Genomic DNA, 26,997 nt, shown 5'->3' on the forward strand with positions numbered 1-26,997 from the left:
GGATAGCACATTGAAAAAATAATCAGCGAAAGTATTTTCTCATTCAGTGCACTTTTAAACTGTGGAATTTTTTTGCCAGAAGATACGGTGAAAGCAGTTAGCATAGCTGGTTTTGAAAAGGGTTTAGACAAATTCTGGAGGAAAGGTTCATAAACCACTATTAGCCATACAGACTTGGAAGCCAATTGCTTATCCTGGCTATGAGCAAGAAGGATTGGACCTCTTCTTGGGATCCTTAATGGGTACGTGTGACCTGGATTGGCCACTGTCAGGACAAGATGCTGGTCTTGCTGGTGTAACCTAGCATGGCATTTCTTATGTTCTTACCATTTATTGTCTCACCTGAGATTAGAGTAATCCGACCACATTGCTTAGATCCGTGCTGTCCACATTCTAAAATATTCACCTAATGAAGTCAGTGAGTACAGCAAAATAGAGGTCTGGTCTCTGATCCATTAAAGTGCAGCTTTACAATAAAAGGACATTTTCAAAGCCATTTACCTTGGGAAATTTGCCTGGCTGAAAGCTGTCCTCTTCTGCTCTATTAAAAAAGTACATGTTGGCTTCCATAGGGTCCAAACAGGACCAGGGAGGAAAACAGCTTGCATCCATGGCATTTCTACAAAGTACACTTGCTGCTTTATTTCCTCCCCTTCCCCTCCACCAGCACCTACACAAATAGCTGCAGCACAGCACATATCATTTATGCTAGCTGAATTGCAAAGAAACTACATGGGAAATTTCTCCGAAAATAAGCTGCAAAGTATTAGAAATGTGCATTCATTTTATTTTATTTTCAAAGCAGAATGAAAGGAAAACCAACAATATCTCATGGGTTTTCCTTTTATTTTAACCCCCCCCGCTACTGGTTCGGGACTTCTCAGAGCGAGCCTGGGTCTTCCCCCACGGTCTCTCCCATAGCTACTCTGGACTCCCTCCCAAAAACCTGCAGGGGCTGGGACCTCCCTGGGCCCCTCCAACCCCCCACCCCCAAGAAGTTACTGGGGCCTGGGCCTTCCAATCCCTCCCCCCCCCCCACTAACCCCTTCCACTGAGGAGCTATTAGTGAAAGGTGCAGGAGAAATGCCCATTTGCCTCCTGTGCCTTGGATGTCCTTTTAAAAATAGGGCTGGCCAGCTGAGTCCAGTGCCATTGTGACCTACAGATGGGTCCAGTCTCGGGGTTGGCTGACAGTATTTTGAAGCAGTGTGCAAGGCACAGGATGCATCCCTTCTGCCCCTCTCACTAATAGGATCCATGGAAGGGTAAGTGAGGGTTGGGGTAGTCCAAGTTGGGGGGGGGGGGGAGCAGAAAGGGGTTCAGAAGAACTTGAAGAGGCCATGTTTCATTTTTGAATGTTTATTTCGATTTGGCAAATGACCCAAACTGAAATAAACAAAAAAGGAACTGAAACCCAAACGCACCCCAAAAACAAAAGAAAATTAACAAAATGAAATTTTGTAGGTTGTCACCCCCTACAAAAATAGGCATGGTAAAAGTACCTAGGTACTTATAACTAAGTGGACTATGGAAAATTGCCCCTAAAATTGCAGTGGACATAGTTCTATTATATAAGATCACACAGTTTTATTTATCATAACCAAATTCATTGCATATGCCATTTTAATCTGCTTTTATATTTTATTACTAACACTTGGAAGCTGCTTAGGACATGGGATAGAGCTGCCTATAAATATTTTAAATAAATAAAAACCAGTTTTCTGCTGTGAGGTGAAGCTTGGGCTTTGTGTACACATGCTGTACACTAATAGGAGTATACCGTATGGTAGTTGTGTTCAGTACTATTGTTATGTGGTTATGATAGCAGTTTCTTTACGTAATCACTCAATAGCAACGTTCTCTTGTTCCTTGCTTTTGGGCTGCTAGAATCCTTCGGAAGAGAGCATGCCTGAAGGCTAGCAAGACTCCCCAGTTTGTTTATCTTTTAAATTGGTGGTACTCACTCCTGGCCCTTGAGGACTGCCAACAGGATGGGTTTTCAGGATATCCCTAATGAATATGAATGGGATAGATTTGCATTCGCACCGCCTCCAGTGCATGCAAATCTGTCTCATGCATATTCATTAGGGATATCCTAGAAACTTGACCTATTGGGGCCCTCAAGGGCTGGGAGTGACCACCATTTTCAATAAATTCATCTGTTCAGAGAAAGTGACGCCAACCAGCAGAAGCGAAGAAAGTTTTCCCTTGTTAGCGCAGGAGGATGATGGATGAATATTCCTTGCTGGTTCAATTCTTTTGCACACTTTGAATTTTTACTTTATTGCTTGGTCTGACCGACTAACAGTCTAAAAGAATCATCTTAATATCCCCTCAATGTAATTAAAATGCAAGCCAGATTTTTTTATTCATTCCCTTTTTTAGAAGAAGAGGAAAGAGAATAACATGGCTCTTACAAATGTATCTAACAGTAAATATGTGCAATTTCTCCCCTCTAGGTTTTAGAGTACCTGAACGATCTGAAGCAGTACTGGAAGAGGGGGTACGGTTATGATATTAACAGCCGATCCAGCTGTGGCCTCTTTCACCACATCTTCAAGAACTTGGACCAAGCAATCTCAGAGAGCAATAGGTAAAAAAAACCAAACAAACCAGAAACAAAACAAATGTTTATGGAGAGAACTCTGGCAATGTAACTCTTATAGCAAACATGGATGTGACTTGTGATTATTAACTTATAGACCAGGGGTCAGCAACTTATGGCATGTCTGCCACTAGTGGCTCATGAGCCATTTTTAGTGGCATGGCAGCAGTGGCGTGGCACTGAATAGAGCTCAGCAAAAACTCTGGCCGCCACTGCTGCTGCATCAAGCAGACAGCATGTTACAGCACTGCAATATTCCCCCCCCACCCCATCCTCTCCCGAGCCGGCAGCAGGAGTCACCTTACCAAACGTCATGTCCTGCTGCCACGGGGCCAGTCTCTTATCATGAGACCGGCCCTGCGGCAGCAGGAGACGACGCTTTGTAACGAGACTCCCATGATTTGGCAGGCTGCCACGGATCCCATCCCGTAGCAGCCAAATAGAGGCAGAGAGGACCTAGTGGCTGCCAGCAGATCTCACCCGGTTGGCGGCTGAAGACTGCAGGGCCACTGCGGAGCCCATCTCACAGCGGCTGAAGATAGAGGGAGGACCCAGCATCTGAAGGAAAAGGCCCAGGTCCTAAGAGTTCGTGTGTGATTGCATGAGAGAGGAGTGCGTGTGCATGTGATGGCATGTGCGAGAGAGTGTGTGATTGCATGTAGGGGAGAGAGAGGAGAATGTTTGTATGCACCCTCCCCACCCCAACTAATTTATAACAATTTCTGAGTGACTGGAAATCACAAGTTCCTGTGTATGAAGAGCAGTTTTTTGTTTGTTTTTTAATTTTTTCTTTTATCATTAGAAGTTTTACTTATTGGGTGTTTGTGTCTGCTGTTTTTAAATATTTTATTGGTACTTGGAAATTTTAAAAAATGTGAGTTTTTAATTATTGGATGTTCTGTTCAATTGTTTTGAAATATGTATTCCTTATATTGGCATAGTTTTATTATTATGATATTTTATTTAATATTATGTTTTTTATATTTCTTAATTTTGTTGTTTCATATTTTATGAGGCATGGTCTTCGGTTTTCCATTGTTGCACTGCATACAGTGTTGCTGTTTCCGGTTTAGTTTTTGTCTGCATGCTTCTTCTATTTTATGATCACTGTATTATGTATTTGTGAGGTTCTGCATGTGTGACTGAGGAGAGGTGAGGTATTCTGGTAGCTAGTGTATAGTTTCTGTTCAGGGATCTATAGCAGCCTGGCCTGTTCAGTTTTCCTAATAGGGGGTATATTGACGAGGAGAGGGGAGGAAGTGAAAGACATTTTTCTTTTCTCCTCCTTTTTATAATTTTTGTTTTTATGTGAGGAACAACATATCAGTTTCAGTCATCTTTTTACATAACACTTAAATTATTTAACTGAAAATGTCAGTTAAAATTAATATTAAGAGTTATGTGAAAGGAATCTGGAGGATCAGGGTGGGCTTGTGGCCCTCGAGGACGAGTTACCTACCCCCGATTTAAATCTTGGCACGCCACTTCAAAAAGGTTGCCTATCCCTGTTGCCACCAGCAATGTGAAACTGCCCTCTCAGGCATGAGGTGCTGCACTCCAGGGCCAGTTCACAAGTGTTGATGCCAGTCTGAAGTTCAGCAAACAGTCCAAGAATCTGGAGACAAAAGTTTCACTGGAATGAGGGCTTTGCTTCTTTGCTGGGCACCAGAAAGATACCATCAGATGGTAAATTGTGTCAAATTATTTGTGTAACTAACTAATTTGTTTGGCTGAACAAAACGCAGAAGATCAGTCGTGTATGGGCTGGAGAACTGCTTTAAGTAATTCCCTGCATGCTTTGGCTTTGAGAATTGGTGCAGAACTCTGAAACAAAAACCACCTAATGGTATTATCTCAATGTAAACAGTTTGAAAATTGCCTTCTAAATGCCTTCCGGTCAACTGAGATCTGTGATTAAAATTTAAAAAAAAGGTGCAGCAGAAGCAAAAGGTGGCAGTGCTAACCCAGTAAAGGCAAACTAAGGCTTTCCTGCTCTAGGGCAGTGTTTTTCAACCTCTTGTGTGTCAGGGATTTGCTAGCTTCCTTTGTAAAATGCCATGGCTGCAGGACATAAGGGAGAGCCTCATAGGAGATTCAGGGTAAACATTTTTTAAATTAATTTTTTCAGTCTCTAATGTTACAAATGGTGCACTGTTGTCTTCATTTGTTTTGTTTCTGTTTTTTGGCCTTACATGTTGCCCTTCTTACTGTCTTCCCCCAGGCAGAAGGGACACTCTCTCCCTACACCATCCATTCTTGCTTTTCTGTGCACTTTCCCGGTGCCCGGAGAAATTAGCGCCTACCTTTGGGTAGGCGCTAATTTCTGAAAGTAAAATGTGCGGCTTGGCTGCACATTTTCCTTTCTGAATTGCGCGGGAATACCTAATAGTTGTTCCCTGTACGTACCTGGATCAGTCCAGACCGTGGGTTATGTCCCCAATCCAGCAGATGGAGTCAGCACAAGCTTCGAGGGGGCGTCACCATATATGCTACTACCCCCTCTGCAGGAGTTCAGTATCTTCTGACTCCAGCAGATGTGAGTAGGGGACTCAGGGTTTCTCCCTGCTGTTGTAAATTAATCTTTTACCTTTTTGCTTCCTCTTTTTCTGGGCTTCTGCCTAGTTTTCTTGTGGATCAAGTTTTTCACTTTAAAAAAAAAAAAAAAAGTTAAATTCAAAGGTCAGACTGTGGGGAGGCATGGCTTACCCTGTGTTGTTTCCTCTCCCGGTGCTGAAACCTAGTAGATAGGATGGGGTAAGTGGTACTATTTGTCTGTAATTTTTTTCTTTGCAGCTCTCCCCAACCCCGGGGCCTCGCGGCTGCCGGTGGTGCCGGTTTTTCAGCGCGTGTGCCTAGTGCAGCTCCTCGTGGGCTGCTGGGGCACACAGAAAACTTTTCCTCTGACGGGTTGTGAGGCCGGGAAGGCCCCCCCTGTGGCGATTTCGTTCGGCGGGCAGTGCAGGCTTTCTGGGCCCCCCCGCAGCGGCGGTTTTTCACGCGGCCCCCCCCGAGGCTCAACTCAGTGCTCTTAGACCCGATTTTGCGTTGCTCTCTGCTATGCCCGGGAGGCGCGGGCCGGCCCCTCCCCCATTCCTGGCGGGAACGGCGGCCATTTTGCATGCCCAGCGCCCTGAGGGGAATCAGGCAGCGCTGGAGGAGGGGGATTTAATTGCGGTTTCTCCGCCGATTTTGCCGCCGATTTTATTGCCGGAGCAAGGCCCGCAGGGGCACGGCCCAACGGGAGGTTCCCCCCCGGAGCCCCCTCGGGCAGGCCGGGGTTCTCCCCGGAGTTTGTTCTTCTGATGCATACAGCATTCCTCCAGGGGTTGGAGGTTCCTGCGGGGCCTCCCCCTACCAAGATCCCACGGACGGCCTCCCCTTCACAGGCCCCCCCCCGCTCCGGCGGGCGCGGGGGCCCCTCATTTTCACCCTCCAGCGCGGACTCGCCTTGCGGCCGCGGCTGTGGGAGCGGTGTCAGGACCAGCGGATCCGGGGTCTGATCCTCCGGATTGCGGACAAGGGGACTCCATGCCTGAGGGTGGCGACCCGCGCATGCTGCGCCTCTTCCAGAGGGACGAGCTGGATGACCTTATTCCACTTATAATTCAGGATTTGGATCTGGACCCGCCGCCGGACCCGCCTGCCCCAGTAGCGCCGGCAGTCGTCACTTCTTCGAAGAAGGGGGACCCGGTCCTGGCAGCCCTGCGGCCCAGGGCTCGAGCGTTTCCCAGTCACGAATCGTTCCTGCAGCTTCTCACTGGGGAATGGGATACCCCGGAGGCTTCTCTGAAGGGCAGCCGGGCCATGGAAAAGCTCTACCCACTACCGGAGGATTTCCTGGATCTCATCAAGGCTCCAAAAGTGGACTCCGCGGTGTCGGCGGTCACGAAGAGGACGGCGATACCGGTGACGGGAGGAGCGGCCTTGCGGGATACGCAAGATCACAAATTGGAGGTTTTCCTGAAGAGGGTCTTCGAGGTCTCCGCTCTGGGCATGCGGGCAGTGATGTGCAGTTCCCTTGCTCAGAGGGCGAGTCTTCTCTGGGTACAACAGCTGCTCACGTCGCAGGACCTGCCCGCTGAGGAGGCCACCCAGGCGGACAGGCTAGAAGCGGCGGTGGCGTACGGGGCGGATGCCTCGTACGACCTGTTTCGGGTCCTAGCAAGATCCATGGTGTCGGTAGTGGCGGCTCGGCGCCTCCTGTGGCTTCGCAACTGGGCGGCGGATACGTCCTTCAAGTCGAGTCTGGGCTCCCTGCCATTCAGAGGTAAGTTCCTCTTCGGGGAGGATCTGGATCGGATCATCAAGTCCCTGGGGGAAAACGCGGTTCATCGTCTGCCGGAGGACAGATATCGGCCTTCGAGAGCGTATGCCTCTTCCCGGACCAGAGCCAGGGCGCAACGCCGCTACAGGAGCTACAGGCCATCGGGCTCTAGACCCGCCGCCTCCAGGTCACAGTCCGGGTCGCGTTCCTTTCGCGGACGGAGGCCCGCCCGCACCACCCCTGGAGCAGGTACCCCCTCTCCTACGACCTCGCAATGATGTCAGGCTCGCCCACTCCGCCAGCCCCAGAATTGGGGGCCGGCTGGCGTTTTTCTACCAGGAGTGGGCGCAGATCACCTCGGACCAGTGGGGCCTGGACACCGTAGAACACGGCTACGCATTGGAATTTGTCCGTCCCCCGCAGGCAAGGTTCATTTTCTCCCCCTGCGGGTCGGCGCTCAAGAGACGGGAGGTGCAGGCGACGTTGGACAGACTTCGGAAAATAGGCGCTATCGCCCCCGTGCCCTCCGGAGAGGTGGGCTCGGGTCACTATTCCATCTACTTCGTCGTGCCAAGGAAGGACGGGTCCTTCCGGCCCATCCTGGATCTCCAGGACGTCAACAAGTCCCTCCGAGTGGTCCGGTTTCGCATGGAAACGCTGCGGTCCGTGATCGCGGCGGTACATCGGGGGAGTTCCTCGCCTCTCTGGATCTCACGGAGGCCTACCTGCACATTCCCGCCCATCACCGTCTCCTCCGGTTCAAGATCCTGGACCAACACTTCCAGTTCATAGCTCTCCCGTTCGGATTGGCGACGGCACCGCGTACCTTTACCAAAATCATGGTAGTTGTGGCGGCAGCCCTTCGAAAGGAGGGCGTGCTGGTCCATCCTTATCTGGATGATTGGCTCATTCGAGCGAAGTCCTTCAGCTAGGGACAAGCAGCGGTGAGCAGGGTGGTACAGTTCCTGCAGTCCCTGGGATGGGTGGTGAACTTCTCCAAGAGCTCCCTCGTACCCTCGCAGCGCTTGGATTTTTTTTTTGGGAGAGACCTTCGACACCCGGCTGGGCGAAGTCTTCCTGCATCAGGACAAGGCGCAATCTTTGCGGGAGCATGTACAGCGGTTCTCTGCGTTGCAAGATCCCACCTCCTGGGACTACCTCCAGCTCCTGGGGGTGAGGGGTTCTACCATCGACATGGTCCCTTGGGCATTTGCGCATCTCAGGCCCTTGCAGTGGGCGCTCCTCTCCCGTTGGAAACCAATTTCGCAGGACTACCAGATGATTCTTCCACTTTCGCAAAAGGCCAGGGACAGTCTGGGCTGGTGGTTGGATCCATCGAATCTGGCCCACGGCGTGTCTCTTGACTTGCCCAATTGGGTGATAGTAACCACCGATGCCAGTCTGCTGGGCTGGGGTGCGGTCTGCGATCAAAGCGCCACACAGGGGACATGGTCCGCGGTGGAGGCGAAGTGGTCCATCAACCGTCTGGAAACCAGGGCAGTCAGGTTAGCTCTGCGACACTTCCTGCCGCTTCTTCGGAACCGGGAGGTCAGAATCCTATCGGACAATGCTGCCACCGTGGCCTACATCAACCGCCAAGGCGGCACGCGCAGTCCTCAGGTAGCGCTAGAGGCGGCGCTGCTGATGCAATGGGCGGAGCGTCATCTCGTCCGGCTAGCGGCCTCGCACATCGCCGGAGTGGACAACGTTCAGGCGGACTTCCTCAGTCGCCAGCTGCTGGCCCCCGGAGAGTGGTCTCTGTCCGAGGACGCGATGCAACTTCTAGTCCATTGGTGGGGAGCCCTCCACTTGGACTTGATGGCCTCTGCTCTCAACGCCAAGGCTCCTCGCTTCTTCAGTCGGCGGAGAGAGCGCGGCGCGGAGGGAGTGGATGCGCGGGCCCTTTCGTGGCCGTCACATCTTCTACTCTACGCGTTTCCGCCGTGGCCCCTGGTGGGCAGGATGCTTCGCAGAATAGACAGCCATCAGGGGACCGCGATCTTCGTCGCTCCGGAATGGCCCAGGAGGCCTTGGTTCGCGGACCTGCTACAGCTGGTGATCGACGGGCCAGTCAGGCTGGGGCACCTCCCCCGTCTCTTACGTCAGGGCCCAGTATTTTTCGATCAGGCAGAACTCTTTTGTCTTGCGGCCTGGCTTTTGAGAGGCGCCGCCTCCGGCGCCGGGGCTATCCGGAGGCGGTAGTATCCGCACTGCTGCGGGCGCGTAAGACATCGACATCGGTGGCCTATGTTCCAGTCTGGAAGGTGTTCGAGCTGTGGTGTGCTAGTCAGGACAAGAGACCTACTAAGGCTTCGGTATCTCAGATCCTACAGTTTTTACAGGCAGGGGTGGTCAAAGGTCTCGCCTATAATTCCCTGCGGGTACAGGTGGCCGCCCTGGGTTCGCTGTTGCGCGATGGCGGCTCTCTGCTACAGCATACGGACATTGCGCGTTTCCTCAAGGGGGTCAAGCATTTACGTCCTCCAGTACGGGACCCGTATCCATCCTGGAGTCTCAACCTGGTGCTTCGCTCCCTGTCGGGACCACCGTTCGAGCCACTGCGCACTGCAATGATCAAGGATCTCACTCTCAAGGCGGTATTCCTGGTGGCCATCTGTTCTGCTCGCCGCATTTCGGAGCTGCAGGCTCTGTCGTGTAGAGAGCCTTATTTACGTTTCTCCGACTCTGGAGTGTCGCTTCGCACAGTGCCTTCCTTCCTACCGAAGGTGGTGTCTGCATTCCATGTGAACCAGACGGTGGAACTGCCGTCCTTTTCTTCCTCCGAGCCAAAGGCTCTCCGACTATTGGATGTCAGACGCACGCTGCGTCTCTATCTGGAGGCTACCAATGAGTTCCGGATTTCTGTCCATCTCTTCGTGCTTTGGTCCGGTCCCAGGAAAGGGTCTCCGGCCTCGAAGGCGACCATTGCGAGGTGGCTGAAAGCGGGTATTGCTGCTTCATACATTGGGGCGGGGCGGACTCCCCCGCCCGGCATAGTAGCTCATTCTACACGTTCTCAGGCGGCTTCCTGGGCGGAGGCTCGCTCCGTCTCTCCTCAGGAAATCTGCAGAGCAGTTACCTGGAAATCTTTCCACACGTTCTCGAGGCGCCTGCATCTCGCCTCTTCAGTCACGGGACATTTTGGTGAGCAGGTTCTCCGAGCAGGCCTCGCAGGACCCCACCCGAGTTAGGGAAGCTTGGGTACATCCCACGGTCTGGACTGATCCAGGTACGTACAGGGAAAAGAAAATTATTCCTTACCTGCTAATTTTCGTTCCTGTAGTACCATGGATCAGTCCAGACGCCCACCGCGCTTTGGTCTCAATCCTGCTCGACTCTTTTCTACGGGACTGTAGTGTGATAGGGCTTTCCCGACTCTTCAGTCTCACTGTTCTCACAGCCCACTACACGTTGGCGTGCTGTTTACGCAGCTTCCTACCCGTTGGTAGGACGGTTACAGTTTCTATTGATGTTATCCGGTTTACTGTTGCCGGTTCATATAAACTTGATCCACTAAAGGGGTTCTATTTCTCCTCGGGCTTTGATGTACTCGATACTGAACTCCTGCAGAGGGGGGTAGTAGCATATATGGTGACGCCCCCTCGAAGCTTGTGCTGACTCCATCTGCTGGATTGGGGACATAACCCACGGTCTGGACTGATCCATGGTACTACAGGAACGAAAATTAGCAGGTAAGGAATAATTTTCTTATATGTGAACCGGTATGATGTCCCCACTAATACCGGTATATAAAAGTTTCTAAATAAATAAAATAAATAATAGGGCCATCAACATGCATTTGCATGTTGTGGGCGCTATTAGGTTCGGGGGGGTTGGACGCGCGTTTTCGACACCTTACTGAATAAGGGGTAACACTAGCGCGTCAAACGCACGTCCAATCGCGGGTTAACAGTGCGCTCCGCCGGAGCGCACTGTACTGTATCGGCCTGCAAGTAGGGCAGAAAAATGATGTCAGTGAGCTGCAGACTGGTGGTTAATATCAGGGGCATAGTCAGAATTGAAATTTTGAGGGGGTACAAAATTTACATCGGGGTCACTGTGCTAGCCTTCCACTCTACACCATCCTTTGTGGGTCTTCACGGCAGTAGCTACAAAACCCTTTTAATTTCTGGCAACACTATTTTGTCCTTCTTTTCACTTTCTCCTTACCCTGGCTGTCTCTCTCATTATCCCTCTGTGGTTATACAAGTATTAATCTCTCTGGTATTCCTGAAGTTTTAAAGTCTGGTGGGGGGGATAAGTACCTGCCAAATTAAACAAAAAGACTTGGTGGCCTGAAATCTTTACAGCACTAGTCCAAGGGGAGTGTTGTTTCCCTGTCCAAGTTAGCCTTTTTAAAGGCATAGGGATCATGGACTGGCAGTGATTCCAGTGCTTCCTGGCCCTCTGCTGCACCTGTTAAGGGCAGACTCAGATGTGGCATAATCTTGCTGTTAGGGGAGGGAGCCTGAGGCTCTCTCATAGCTATGCTCCTGTTTCTCAATATCCTATCCAAAACTGTACCATAATATTAACCGAAGAACAACTGCTGCACCTTTTAATAGGTTGCCTCAGATGGGACATGATCCTGCAGCTAGGAGAAAGGCCTTAGGGCCAGTGCATCCTATTAGGCGAACTAGGCAGTCGCCTCGGGCACCAACCCTTAGGGGGCCACGAGCGGACCCTATCCCACTTGCGGCAGAGGAGTAGAGATTCAGCAGGCCACAAACAGTGCCCATCCTGCTCGCGGCCCAGAAAAGCATACACTCGTCGGGCGTGAATGAGGTAGGAGCCAGGGGTGGGGCGGGCGCAAGGCAGAAGGCTCGCCTAGGGCACCTAATACCCTTGCACTGGCCCTGGGCCTTAGCCAAATGTGATGGGGCACAAGCCCCCCCATTGCACCCCCCTTCCTCAATGGCTAATCATAAGAACATAAGAATATGCCATACTGGGTCAGACCAAGGGTCCATCAAGCCCAGCATCCTGTTACCAACAGTGGCCAATCCAGGCCATAAGAACCTGGCAAGTACCCAAACACTAAGTCTATTCCATGTTACCGTTGCTAATGGCAGTGGCTATTCTCTAAGTGAACTTAATAGCAGGTAATGGACTTCTCCTCCAAGAACTTATCCAATCCTTTTTTAAACACAGCTATACTAACTGCACTAACTACATCCTCTGGCAACAAATTCCAGAGTTTAATTGTGCGTTGAGTAAAAAAGAACTTTCTCTGATTAGTTTTAAATGTGCCCCATGCTAACTTCATGGAGTGCCCCCTAGTCTTTCTATTATCCGAAAGAGTAAATAACCTATTCACATCTACCCGTTCTAGACCTCTCATGATTTTAAACACCTCTATCATGTCCCCCCTCAGCCATCTCTTCTCAAAGCTGAAAAGTCCTAACCTCTTTAGTCTTTCCTCATAGGGGAGCTGTTCCATTCCCCTTATCATTTTGGTAGCCCTTCTCTGTACCTTCTCCATCACAATTATACCTTTTTTGAGATGCGGCGACCAGAATTGTACACAGCATTCAAGTTGCGGTCTCACCATGTAGCGATACAGAGGCATTATGTCATTTTCCGTTTTGTTCACCATTCCCTTTCTAATAATTCCCAACATTCTGTTTGCTTTTTTGACTGCCACAGCACACTGAACCGACGATTTCAATGTGTTATCCACTATGACGCCTAGATCTCTTTCTTGGGTTGTAGCACCTAATATGGAATCGAACCTTGTGTAATTATAGCATGGGTTATTTTTCCCTATATGCATCACCTTGCAATTATCCACATTAAATTTCATCTGCCATTTTGATGCCCAATTTTCCAGTCTCACAAGGTCTTCCTGCAATTTATCACAATCTGCTTGTGATTTAACTACTCTGAACAATTTTGTGTCATCTGCAAATTTGATTATCTCACTCGTCGTATTTCTTTCCAGATTATTTATAAATATATTAAAAAGTAAGGGTCCCAATACAGATCCCTGAGGCACTCCACTGACCACTCCCTTCCACTGAGAAAATTGTCCATTTAATCCTACTCTCTGTTTCCTGTCTTTTAGCCAGTTGCAATCCACGAAAGGACATCACCACCTATCCCATGACTTTTTACTTTTCCTAGAAGCCTCTCATGAGGAACTTTGTCAAACGCCTTCTGAAAATCCAAGTATACTACATCTACCGGTTCACCTTTATCCACATGTTTATTAACTCCTTCAAAAAAGTGAAGCAGATTTGTGAGGCAAGACTTGCCTTGGGTAAAGCCATGCTGACTTTGTTCCATTAAATCATGTCTTTCTATATGTTCTGTGATTTTGATGTTTAGAACACCTTCCATTATTTTTCCTGGCACTGAAGTCAGGCTAACCGGTCTGTAGTTTCCCGGATCGCCCCTGGAGCCCTTTTTAAATATTGGGGTTACATTTGCTATCCTCTAGTCTTCAGGTACAATGGATGATTTTAATGATAGGTTACAAATTTTTACTAATAGGTCTGAAATTTCATTTTTTAGTTCCTTCAGAACTCTGGGGTGTATACTATCCGGTCCAGGTGATTTACTACGCTTCAGTTTGTCAATCAGGTCTACCGCATCTTCTAGGTTCACCGTGATTTGATTCAGTCCATCTGAATCATTACCCATGAAAACCTTCTCCATCATGGGTACCTCCCCAACATCCTCTTCAGTAAACACCGAAGCAAAGAAATCATTTAATCTTTCCGCGATGGCCTTATCTTCTCTTAGTTGCCCCTTTAACCCCTCGATCATCTAACGGTCCAACTGACTCCCTCATGGGCTTTCTGCTTTGGATATATTTTAAAAAGTTTTTACTGTGAGTTTTTGCCTCTACGGCCAACTTTTCAAATTCTCTCTTAGCCTGTCTTATCAATGTCTTACATTTAACTTGCCAACGTTTATGCTTTATCCTATTTTCTTCTGTTGGATCTTTCTTCCAATTTTTGAATGAAGATCTTTTGGCTAAAATAGCTTCTTTCACCTCCCCTTTTAACCATGCCGGTAATCGTTTTGCCGCCTTTCCACTTTTCTTAATGTGCGGAATACATCTGGATTGTGCTTCTAGAATGGTATTTTTTAACAATGACCACGCCTCTTGGACATTTTTTACTTTTGTAGCTGCTCCTTTCAGTTTTTTTTCTAACAATTTTTCTCATTTTATCAAAATTTCCCTTTTGAAAGTTTAGCACGAGAGCCGTGGATTTGCACATTGTTCCTCTTCCAGTCATTAAATCAAATTTGATCATATTATGATCACTATTGCCAAGCGGCCCCACTACCGTTACCTCTCTCACCAAGTCCTGTGCTCCACTGAGAATTAGATCTAAAATTGCTCCCGCTCTTATCGGTTCCTGAACCAATTGCTCCATAAAGCTATCATTTATTCCATCCAGGAACGTTATCTCTCTAGCGTGTCCCGATGATACATTTACCCAGTCAATATTGAGGTAATTGAAGTCTCCCATTATTACCGCACTACCAATTTGGTTAGCTTCCCTAATTTCCCTTAGCATTTCCTCTGAGAGAAACACTGTTGTAGGGACTTTGAGGAGTAGCAGCATTTGCTAGAACAGCAGTTCTCAGCTGGTGTGTCGTGCCCTTCCTGGGCTCCTGCTGCTCTTCCCTCCCTCTCCTCCCCCCCAGCGAGACGCACACAATTCTTCAACGAACACTGCAGCCATTCCTGCCCGGGCTATCAGCACATACAAGCCTGGAGAGGAATGGCAGCAGTGTTTATGGAAGCCAGCAACGGCAACATGGCCTTTTCTTCTTCCCACCCCTGTGGCCTGGAAGAAGAAGTGATGTTTAGCAGTCGGGTGGGAAGAAGAAAGGGCCATGCTGCTGCCACTGCTGCAGAAATCATGTCCCAAGACTCCCTCCACTTCCTGTGGTCGTGGGAGTATTTCCTTCTCCTTTCTGAGGCAGTCCTTCACTCCCGCAGACCTGGGGCAGCTAGTCGACGGATTTCCCAAACAGCCGCAAGGCAGGAAATCCCCGCGGCCGCATTCTCAGCTGACTGCCGCTCTGCCCTGCAATGATCACAGCACAGGAAAACAGCTGAGGGCTACCTTCTCACCGCTGCGGGGCCAGGGGAATCACTTCTGCTGCTATTCCCAGCCTGTTATGAATCTGCTTTAATAGCAGCATACCAGCTGCCTTGTGCTTTAGCTGCCATTTGTGCTGGGGGTGGATGTGAATGAGTGAGACGGAGAGAGTGAGCCAGCATGTGTGTAAGAGAATGTGTGTGATTGAGACTGTGTGTGTGTGTGTGTGTGTGTGTGTAAGTAAGAGAGAGAGAGCATGCATGAGAGAGAGAGAGCGGTCAGGGAGGTGACTGGGGTGTGAGAGACAGAAAGCGTGTTTGTATTTATGCGAGACAAGACTAGTTATGGGCCCTAAGGAAGAGGAGTGTGAGGACAGAGCCATTGCTGCTTCTGGTGTGTGCTATTGGCCTACAAGAGAAAGAAGCAGGAGAGTTGCTGGAGAGGGTAAGTAAAAGATGTTGGGTTTTTTTTTCATAGTTGGATGTTATTCTATTTATCAGTTTTGAAATATTTATTATTCTAGTTTTAGAAGTATTATTTTATATTTCTTGAGAAATGTATAAATAGAAATGTGGAGACAAAAACTGAACTGGAAACAGCAAGAAGCCAGACTGAGTGCATGCAGTGCAACAATGTAAAAACATAGAAATATAACAAAAACATTAACTTGATGGTCACTTTATTCTGTATTTGGTGAGGGTCTCTCTATGTTCTATGTGTGCGTGACCCAGTTAAGGGTATTCTGCAAACTTGTAGTTTCTGTGTAGGGATCTATAGCGGCTTGGCTTGTTCTGTTTTTCTTATTGGAGGTGTATTTGTATTTTAAGGCCTAGCTAAATATTTGTAGTGCTGCCTTTCATAAGTAGGGTTGTTTAATGTTTGGGTGTATTCCGTAATGCAGGTGTAACTTTTTTGCGCATTAGTTTGTGTGCATTATTGCAGATCCTGTGAATCTGTTAGGTGCTATATTTCTGTTTCCATTTCTCCATTTCTCCAGTTTTGCACTGTATTCAGAGTGGCTTTTTTGGGTTTCCCTTCCAGTTTGTTTCCATATTTGTAATTTGCAGTAATTTGCAGTCTTTCTGTACTTGGTGAAGGTCGATTCTATGTGTGTGACCGAGGTGAAGCATTTTACTAGCATGTAGGCATTTTTATCAATATTTGTGTTTTCTCAATAGGACATGCATTGGTGACAAATTACTGTTTTTTCATAAGGAGAGCTTTTGTGCCTTGTAGGAGAGAGAGTTTATGTTGCTGTTACTGAGATCACACCAGAAATATTTTTTATATGGCAAATTGAATTGGGGAATGACCTAGTTCTGTTCTGCACCAATTGGGGGGTCGGGGCGGTTCCTGTAGATACAGAGTATATGTTTACATTTAGCCCCGTGACGATCATGTGTTCAGTGTGTCATGCATGTGAGAACCATGGTGTGTCCCAACAGAAAAAAGGTTGAGAACCACAGTGCTCCTACATAATGTGCCATCAGTGCAATAAATATATAGTCTTTCTACTCATTCAGGGGCTGATGCAATAAAACTGCTCTGTAAAACGGGTGCGTCCCTAGCGCTCCAAAGGATCGGGCACCCAAGAGACATGGCAGTGCGCGGGTTAGGAAAACAGACGCTCAATACAAGTGTCCTTTTTTTCCCCATCAATAAGCAGGCTGAATTAACCATGCTGTCTGGGACATCCTCTGGGCAGAGCTATTCTTAAGATTAGAGTTTTGCCTCTGCGCGCCTGTGCAGCTCTTCCCACGCGATACAGACTCTCCTCAGTCTTTTTTTCTTCCACGCTGCTAGCTGCACATGGAGATAGTTTCTTGCTCATTCTCCTCAGTGTTTTACTCGAGTGAATACCCCAAACAGCACTTTTAAGTACTACCATGGCACCAAAACCTCCGAGTTTTAAGTATTGCCAATGTGGGAAGGTTATGTCACAGAAGGACATAACTATTTCTAGCTCTGCCTGGGCCTGGAACACGACCAGTCCACCTGCAGGGACCGAGGGAGGACATCGCCTAGAGTCCAGAGGCAACAGGCTCTGAAGATAGCCAGGTTAAGAGAGAGAGGGGCAGGTTTGTTTGCCCTGGCGTCGTAATGCCTGTCCTTACACTCGTCCCCGGGGCTGAAAATGCACCGAACCGAGCAGGCAAGGAGGGCCTCTTCCCTGGGCCCATGTGGTGGTAAAACGAGACAGAGCCAAGAGGTGCATACTGCCACAGCACTCAAGCTCCCCACGCTCCGAAAAAGTCCCTTCGGGGGATGTGCAGCTAAAACCCAGGCCGATGGCGCCAGCAGTTACCAGCGTTGAATCTCGTGGACCGATGTACGCTTTGAAACAAGGCAAGTACGACGCAAGGATGAGTCAACGCATGCTTCGAGGAAGACTTCATATGATGCAAAGAAGTGCCTTAGAGCGAAGCACACAACACATCGAAGCGTGGCTCACAAGTGCCGCTCATGACGACGTAGATATGTCCCAAAAAGATGCTTCACGGTGGGTTCCTGTGTAGTTTTCTATCTACGGTGCACAAGACGCATACCAGCAGGATGTTGAGCCCTCAACAGGAGAAGTCGGTGCATAAGCACAGGCCTCCCCAGGAACAAGCTTCCCACAAGAAAGGGCCAGGGACTGATTCTCAGGTTGTGTTCTCACCAGAGAAGCCCTTGGGGGCTGGGGTTTTCTGAACTTGAACCACTCTTAGATGACTATTGCTCATTGAATTCTTCAGTATCATCCCAAAGAGTTTATTCAGACATGTCTTCGGTCTCAAGAAGGAAGATGCACTCGCCTCAGTAACAGGAGCCCTTAACAAAGAGACCCAGGCTATCGCACAGGGACCAGACTCCAACAGAGTGTGATAGGGGCCCTGATTTCTTAATCCTCTTAGCCACAGTACCGCCATCATCCAGGGTGTCCAAGCCCTAAGTGAGCATGAGGAAGTCACACCCACTGCCCAAGGGAAGAGTTGACAGGTCCCTATGAAGGGAGGACTAGCTTCATAGGCGATGTCACAAATCTCCGCAATTCTGAGTAACTTTTTCACATACCTGGAGAGCAACAAGCACTGTCACTGGCCACCTGGCCCCCCATCTGAAGATTTTCTCTCCTGAGAGGGGCTCCCTGTTCCTCATGTAGGATGATCACAGCCGACAAGATGAAGCAGAGGCCCTCCCCCCCCCCTCCAACCGCAGTTCTCCCCACAATCAATTTCTGAGCTCAGGAATTCCCCGCCAACTTCACCGGGTTCCTCTACAGGAATTCAGTCATACCCACCGGAGGAATCACCCTAACTGTCTTCACCCCGGAATACCTGTCCTACTCACAGGCTTATTGAAAAGCTGTGCGCTAGGCTGAGCGCACTTTATTGCATTGGCCCATAAGCACGTAATAACAGAGTAGGTTAGGCCAAAGATTTATCCAGGTAAATTTACCCTTTCAAAATTTCCTCTTTTCCCCAACTACATTTGAGTGGGTAAAACTGCTACTTGCTTGAATTTAGCTGGATAAAAAGGAAGCTGGGTAAAAGACATATTGGGCATGGGTTTCAAATTTAGCCAGTTAGCACGATATTTAGTACTAACTGGCTAAATTTGGACAGACAAATTTAGGGACTGTCATAGCAGTCCTAAAGCCGTCTGACCAACCTTCCCTGAACTGCCATATAAAAACATTCCGGGGGGCGCTGTTCGCCACGAGACAAGATGGCAGCATAACCTTGCAGCTCCCGCAAACCTTCACCTCCACCTCCTGAAACAGCGGGTCATACCGGCTAAATAAACTGTCCAAAGCATCTCTAACTGCGAACCTCACTGAGCTGATGACTACAAGAAAAAAAGGAGACCTACAGAAATTCTCCTTTACAAGAATGGTGGCAGAGATCAGGAAAACAGGGCCTGACATAGCTGACTGTGCCAGGGAGACGGGGAGGGATCGGATGCAGAAGCACCGATTCTATCACCGCAAGCCTCATCGGAGTGTGTGCCATCTCTCTCTGATTTACCAACTAAATCTCTTTTGCGGGAATGGTTTGTAGAACTATGCACCGAAATGAAGCAGAATAAAGAGGAGCTTCTTACATCCTTTTCTGATCTACGGGAGGATTTCATGGTGCTGGGGCACAGAGTCGACGACTTAGATATCCGGGTGGCAGGTCACGAGACAGCCCTGAACTCCTTAACACTGAACACTACTGAGACTCAGAACGAACTGGCTACGCTGTCAAAAAAATTGAGGGCATAGAAAATCGGTCCCGGCGCCTGAATATTCGGCTTCGAGGGGTCCCGGAAATGGCAGACTCCACAGACAGCATGGACACCGCTAAATCATTCTGTACCTTTCTGCTCGAACATGAAACAGCGGGATGGGCGCTAGTGGAGGTCCGAGTAAACCCAGCCTCTCTCACAATAGAAAGAGCGCACCGAGCTCTGGGTGTGCGAAGAGACAACAAGCCAAGGGACATCATATTAAATTTCAACAGTTACTCGCAAAAGGAAGTCATCATGGCTGCCACTCGCAAGAAAAAACAGTGGGACTGGAAAAATGCAGCGGTGTCTGTTTATCAGGATCTAGCGGCAAGTACCTTAAAAAAAAAAAAAGATATGAGCTGAGGAATGTCACCGCGGCCTTACGAAAAGCAGAAATAAGATATAGATGGAACTTTCCTTTCTCTTTGACTTTTCAAATTGATGGCAAGACGTTCTGACTGAAAACTGCGAGTGAGGCTGCAGACATCTTTCGCCAGGTGGGGCTGGAGCCTCCTCTGCTTGCACAGGAAGAGCCATCTTCAAGAGTTAGAGCGCCAGCAGCACCAAAATGGCAGAGTCGAACGCACGAAGAGGAGAGCAACCCCAAAATTACCATCATCCTCGGACAGCGCGCTGGAACAGGGCTGATTCAGACACTTTGTGTGCATAATCTGACTAAAGGACAGTTTGTTATGTTTATTTGCAGGGAAGCAGGCTTTGCATAAAAGTTTAAAGGGCAGGTATGGTTTCCTATTATGTTCGCCTTTTAAAGGTGGAATATGAGCTGGAAAGTTAGGGCCGGATTTTAAAAGCCCTGCGCGCTTAAATCCGGCCGGATTTACGCGCGCAGGGCACTCGCACGCCGGCGTGCCTATTTTGCATAGGCCGCTGGCGCGCACACTGCCCCGGGACGCGCGTAAGTCCTGGGGCTTCGTAAAAGGGGAGGGGAGGGGGCATGTCTGGCACGCGCAGATTTACGCCTGCTTTCGGCAGGCGTAAATCTGCCAACAAAGGTAGGGGGGGGTTTAGATCGGGGGGGGGGGGGGGTGGAAAGAAAGTTCCCTCCGAGGCCGCTCCGATTTCTTATAAAATCCAGCGTACTTTTGTTCGTGCCTGGTGCGCGTAAATTTATAAAATCTACCCGTTATTGTTTATATATCTGCTTTACTGTTATTGAGGTGGGGGGGGGGGGGGGGGGGTCAGGCTATCTTGAATGTGGTGCTCCCCCGAGAAGGGGTCCGGGAGGTGGGAGAGCTTACGGGTCATAAAAAAAAAAAGGGGATGTAGTTATGGGTGATAAGGGAGGTATACAAAAGAGTATACATTGTTATGGGCAGGGAAAGGAACATCTAAAAACAATATACTTTCATTTGGCTGATGTGATGCGGAGAGTGGGAATAGCTGACACAATCTTTATTGCACTGGTCTTGTATTCCTATCTATCACATGAGACATGATCTGCATTGCCACATATAATGTTAAAGGATTAAACACTTACAGAAACAGATATTTGCTACTAAAAGACTTGAAAAGGTTAAATATTGCAGTGGCCATGTTGCAGGAAACGCACATTCGTAAGAGATACGAACACCTGCTTCGCTGTAAAGAATTTCCACATGTGTATTTGGCAGCTGCAGGAAAAGACCATAAATATGCTGGGGTGGGAATTTTAATATCTTCGTCGCCCCTTTATGACACTCTGGCTCAGGTGATTAATGCACAGGGGAGCTTTGTATTCCTTAAAATCAAAATAGGTAAGGATATTTACTCTCTACTCACAATCTATGCGCCCAATCAGGATCAAGCAAGTTTTTTTTCACAGATTAAACAAATACTGGATGAACACGGAGAAGGTAATATTATATGGGGAGGGGACTTTAATCTAACCCTTAATGCCGATCTGGATAACTCCTATCATAATCCCCAGAAAAAACGAACCCATGGGAGTCATACCAGAAATATCCTACACCATATTATGAACAATTGGCAGATGGAGGACATTTGGCGTCAGCATAATCCCACCTCCCGGGTGTACACATTCCACTCCAAATCCCACAACTCTTATTCACAGATAGACCTGCTCTTGGTGGATTCCTGTTTAGTCCCTAAGGTTACAAAAAGTGAGAGAGAACTGATTACATTGTCTGACCATGGAATGGTGTGGGCAGATATTTCTAGCCAAAAAGGCTCTGTGGGACAAACATTTTGGCGCCTCAACTCTTCCATCCTCAAACAAAAACCCTTTGTCCAGCAACTTACCGCTTATTTACGGGACTATTATCAAATTAACAGGGATGAAGAAATCACGGAGAGTTGTCTATGGGAATGCTCTAAGGCAGTCATTCGAGGGCAGTGCATAGCCAAAACAGTGGCAGACAAAAAGGAAAGGGAGCGCCAGAGACTTTCTCTATTGGAAGAGATTAACACACTCTCTAAGCAGCACTTTTGATCCCAATCAAATAGAGTTTATAAATTACTTTCTGCAGCCAATTTTAAATTAAGCACTAAAGATGACACTCGAATTGCCCACAACTTAGAATGAGTTAAACAAAAATACTTCGCAGGTGGGGATAAGGCAGGCAAATTGTTGGCCCGCCAATTGAAAACGCAAATAGCACACAGTGTAATTACAAAGATAAAGGATTCCTCTGGTGCAATTACTACGGACCCTACGAAAATCCAAAAGTGCTTCACAGATTTTTATGCCTCTCTATATAGTCCTAATAGCAGCATTCATGACCCAGACATTCCGATTTATTTAGACACTATGCGCCTATCCACCTTGTCCATGGAACAACAACAAGCTCTAGATCGGCCTATTACCATAATGGAAGTAACCTTAGCCATTAAGTCTCTCAAAAATGGCAAATCGCCTGGTCTGGATGGACTTTCTGGAGAGTATTATAACACCTTAGTGGATAGTTTGGCCCCACACTTAGTGGATTTATTTAACCATATATGAGATGGGGGGGGGGGTCCTTTTTATACCCAAAGTAACACAGCTGGTATCACGGTGATCCCTAAGCCTGGTAGAGATCCCACAATATGTGGTTCATACCGGCCGATCTCCCTAATCAATCAGGATTTAAAGATATTAGCTCGAATACTAGCCATACGACTGAATCAGTATCTACCAGGCCTAGTTCACTCGGATCGGGTGGGCTTTGTGCCTCAAAGAATGGCAGCAGGCAATGTGCGAAAGATCCTTTATCTGGTATGGTGGGCTAAGAGAGAGACTATATACCTATTACGCTACTTTCTATTGATGCAGAAAAGGCATTTGACATGGTCCACTCGCCTTTTTTGTTTAAAACTTTAACCAAGATGAATTTTGGCCCCTACTTTTTACAGTGGATTTACCAGTTATATAATAAACCACAAGCCAGAGTTAAAGTAAATGGAGGGTATGGGGACAGTTTCAATATAGGCAGAGGGACACGGCAGAGATGCCCGCTTTCTCCACTTCTGTTCGCTCTCTTCCTAGAGCCATTCGCCACCAGGATCCGGGAATCTCCGGCTATATTGGGAATTCCCTTGGGTACTTATAGTTTCAAATTATCCCTCTTTGCAGATGATATCATATTCACCCTGGCAAATCCCAGCCATTCCTTAATAGAAGTGGCGAAGGAACTGAAGCTTTTTAGCAGTGTTTCGGGCTTCAAGGTAAACTTTGAAAAATCGGAACTCCTAAATATTAATTTATCCACTACAGAAATTCGAACAATAACTAAATCCTTCCTGTTCCGTTGGGCTAAATCGTCACTCAAATATCTGGGAATCCATATTAATGCATATTTAAAGGATCTTTTTAACCTTAATTATGCTCCTCTATCGCGAGCCATTGACAAGGATTTAGATAAATGGCATAGAGGCACTTTTTCTTGGTTGGGACGTATAGCCATAATAAAAATGAATGTTCTACCTAGGGATCTTTACTTGTTTATTTCACTGCCTATACTGCTACCTGCTGCCTTCTTAAGGAACAACACAAAAGAAATTTTTTTATTTCATTTGGTTTCGCAGACCGCCTCGGGGTAGCAAGGAAAGTCCTATATAGAACCAAGCAACAAGGGGGCCTGGGTATTCCAGATCTGCAAGCCTACTATGCGGCCGCTCAAATTAAAGCTGTGGTTGACATGGCCAGGATACAAACCCCTAAACAATGGGTTACTGCAGCACAATTAATGATTGGGGAGATGCCCATTGGCACCCTTCCCTGGCAGCCATGGCAAACCTGGCCAAGTATAAAAAGCACTCCATGGTCCTTAAGGGCCACATTGACAATCTGGGATAAATGGAAACAGAAAATAGTGGGGAACTTTACCTATTACCATCAAACCTATCAGACATCTTTAAGACTTGGCTCAAAGCAGGTATCATTACCATCGGTAATGTACTTCAAGGTGGCACTGTTATGACATTGGGTCAATTAATGGATACATATGCAATATTTATTTATTTATTTATTTTTAATTTTTCTATACCGAAATTCTTGTATGAAATACAAATCAATCCGGTTTACAAAGAACGGTAACTCGCCCGGGGCTTGTCTGGCCGGAGCTTTTTTACATTAAACAGTTAAACAAGGCTTATTTACATTAAGTCGATAAACAGGCTTATAAATATTGAACAGTTAAACAGTTAAACAAGACAATAAACGTAAGTAGATCCGATAAACAAGCGCATGAAACAGTAGGTCATGAGACACCAACTATGGAAATCATGGATACAACAGTGAGTCTAGAAGAGACTATAAAGATGATAGAGTTAATATTTAGGCTGAGGATTGTCTGGGGTTGTAGAATGTATTTGGCAATGAAGAATGTATTTGGCATGAAGGTATTTGGCAATGAAGAAGGTATTTGGCAATACCTTCTCATAGTTTCCTAGCCTATGTGCAAATAAGGCATTTTATTCAATTGAGCTGTAAACAACAGATGTTGAGGAATACAAGATCCCTCTTTGAAAACTGGTGCTTGGCAGCTGACACTTTGCCTAAATGTGTATCTAAAATATACTGCATATTATCACCCCCGATACTCCGGGAGCTAAACACATTACTCAATGGGAAACTGACCTTGGAGGGCCTATTTCTCCTAAAATGTGGGAACATGTTTTTCTGAGAATCAGTAAGTACTCTATATTTAGTTATTTATATATTTATTTATATATTTACATTCTTTTAATATACCGATGCTCAAGACCAGGTCTTATCGTACCGGTTTACAATAAACTAGGGGGTAAACCAGTTAACAATGAAAGCAAAAAATTACATTATAACAGGGAATGTGGAACTAGGCTGTTAGAAATTGTTTAACCTATCCTTTTTTCTAACTGGAGAGCAGAGCAAATAAGCAGAAAGTAAGTGCTTACATGGTAAGAATTATATACAAATTTACATAGTGTATATGATTAGGCAAGTTATATGAAAGTGCAGTTAGCCGAAAAACAGTTCCTTTGAGTTGCTGAAAGAGGACGCAACCGTGGGGTATGTGACTGTGTGGGTGACCCTGAGGCTTCTTCAAGGGTATGCTTGGGCGAACAGCCAAGCTTTTAATTTTTTTCTGAAAGTGATATGGCAATGTTCCTGGCGGAGATCTGGCGGGAGAGAGTTCCAGTGATGCGGACCGGCAATTGATAGTGCTCGTTTTTCAATGGCGTTGTGAAGAACAGATTTTTTGGGGGGAACCTGGAGGGAATCTCTGTATGCAGATCTGGTGGGTCTTGCAGAGGAGTGTGGTTTGAGGGATATGGTAAGTTGGAGCGAGGATTCCTGAAATAAGGTTTTGTGGATAATAGTGAGTGTCTTGAAGAGAATTCTGTAGCGAATGGGTAGCCAGTGGAGTATTTTTAGAATCGGGGTGATGTGGTCCATGCGGCGAGAGTTTGTGAGGATCCTGGCTGCAGCGTTTTGCAGCATTTGAAGAGGTTTGGTAGAAGAGGCCGGGAGACCAAGCAACAGCGCATTACAATAGTCAATCTTTGAGAATAGTATGGCTTGAAGGACCGAACGGTAGTCGTGGAAGTGTAGGAGAGGTCTTAACTGTTTTAGTACCTGTAGTTTGTAAAAACCTTCTTTGGTGTTGTTGAGTAATTTTTTAAAGTTCATTCTGGAGTCTAGGAAGGCCCCAAGGTCTCTCACTTGATTTACTAGTGGTGTGTTAGTATTGATGGCTAGCGGGTTATCATTGGGGGAAATGACTAGCAGTTTGGTCTTGGACGTATTGAGAATGAGGCAGAGGCTTGTGAGAAGGAGGTTGATGGCGTGGAGGCAGCTATTCCAGTAGTTTAGAGTGTCGGAAACGGGATCCTTGATGGGGATTAGGATCTGCACGTCGTCCGCATAAATGAGGTTGAGATTATTGAGGAGTTGGCATAGGGGGAGAAGATATATGTTGAATAGGGTCGGCGAGAGCGAGGAACCCTGGGGAGCTCCTTGTTTGGTAGCTACAGGGTGAGACTCTTTGTTGATTATTTTTACTTTATAGTATCTGTCGCTTAGAAAGGATTTTAACCAGAGGAGTGCAGCACCTGAGATGCAGGCCCCTTTGTCGCGCTACTTAGGCGCGCGATGCCTGGGAGCGTCGTGAGCCCTTTAAGGGCACTTCAGATGACGTCGGGAGATGGGCGGGCTTACCGCGTGTCCCTCCTGCGCTGGGCCGGTTCGGGGCTCCGGGTGTGTTAATGAATATATCAGCAAGAATACAGGAGAATAGTTATAAATTGTTGTATCGATGGCACCTCGACCCGGTAAAATTACATAAAATGTTTCCAGCAATCTCTCCCTTAATCTGGAGAGGATGTGGAAAAACTGGTTCTTACCTTCATATATGGTGGACATGTGCAAAACTTTCCCCATTCTGGCAATCTGTCACTCAATGGATAAACAAGTTATTCCATACCACCATTTCCCTAACCCCTCTATCAGTTTTACTTACTGCCCCGCTAGACAACCTAGACCAGCATCAACAGAAGTTATGCATGTACATTTTAATAGCGGCACGCTTTGTTATTGCTCAACATTGGAAGTCGGCAATATTACCAACATTATCAGAAATAAAGGCTAAACTGTTGGCTCACCGACGACTTGATTATCTTACAGCAATTCACAACGAAAGGACGGCTCTTCATCTTCAAGTGTGGCACCCCATCTCGTGATGAGAATGTAAAAGCTGAGGCAGGGACTTTGATAGACCACCTCCCTACATTTCTTGAGGGTTCAGGGAGGAATATAGGGGTCTATCTTACTGTAGTAGGGGGACACAAGTAATAGATTATGGAATATTCATTAACACACACCAATGGATTCCATAGTGGGATTCTGTAAGTGTTGTTCACTTTTATTCACCACTCAATGTGGATCTTCACAAGCAAAATATAACAGAAAATGGGCCGTGCATCTTGGAATCTGTAGCCCGCATCTTTGACACAGGATAAATGTCTTGGGAAATATTTTTACTGCCAGGAAAGGTATAAGATGTATACTCGGGGTGGGGGTGGGGTATGGGATGGGGATTTGAGACTTGGGTTATATACTTATGTGTGCATACTGTTGACATGGATTTTGTTACATAAGCTGCATATTGCTTGTTTTCATGTGTATGTAACACCACCATGAAGTTGTATTAGCTATGAAAATGTTAATAAACTTTAAATAACAAAAAAAAAAAAAATCCCATTGTCCCCAATTCAACCACTGCCCCCAACCTAACAAGAATCCATGTGAAAAAACCCAAATGTGGTTCCTTTATCTTCCTCCCTCCTGGCACTAATAAAAAAAATTACAGATGCAGCCTCTCCATGTTCTGATCCACCTC

General features: G+C 47.2%; 1 protein-coding gene across 1 annotated transcript in view; it reads left to right on the forward strand.

Annotated features, from left to right (window-relative positions):
- MINPP1 (multiple inositol-polyphosphate phosphatase 1) overlaps positions 1–26,997 on the forward strand; it is a 170,714-nt gene that overhangs the window by 38,301 nt on the left and 105,416 nt on the right. Inside the window, exon 4 of the mRNA XM_029609803.1 lies at positions 2,460–2,593. Within this exon, the coding sequence (XP_029465663.1) occupies positions 2,460–2,593 (134 nt within the window). The remainder of the gene's footprint in view (positions 1–2,459; positions 2,594–26,997) is intronic.

Source organism: Rhinatrema bivittatum, chromosome 7, assembly GCF_901001135.1.
Source record: "Rhinatrema bivittatum chromosome 7, aRhiBiv1.1, whole genome shotgun sequence".
NCBI lineage: Eukaryota > Metazoa > Chordata > Amphibia > Gymnophiona > Rhinatrematidae > Rhinatrema > Rhinatrema bivittatum.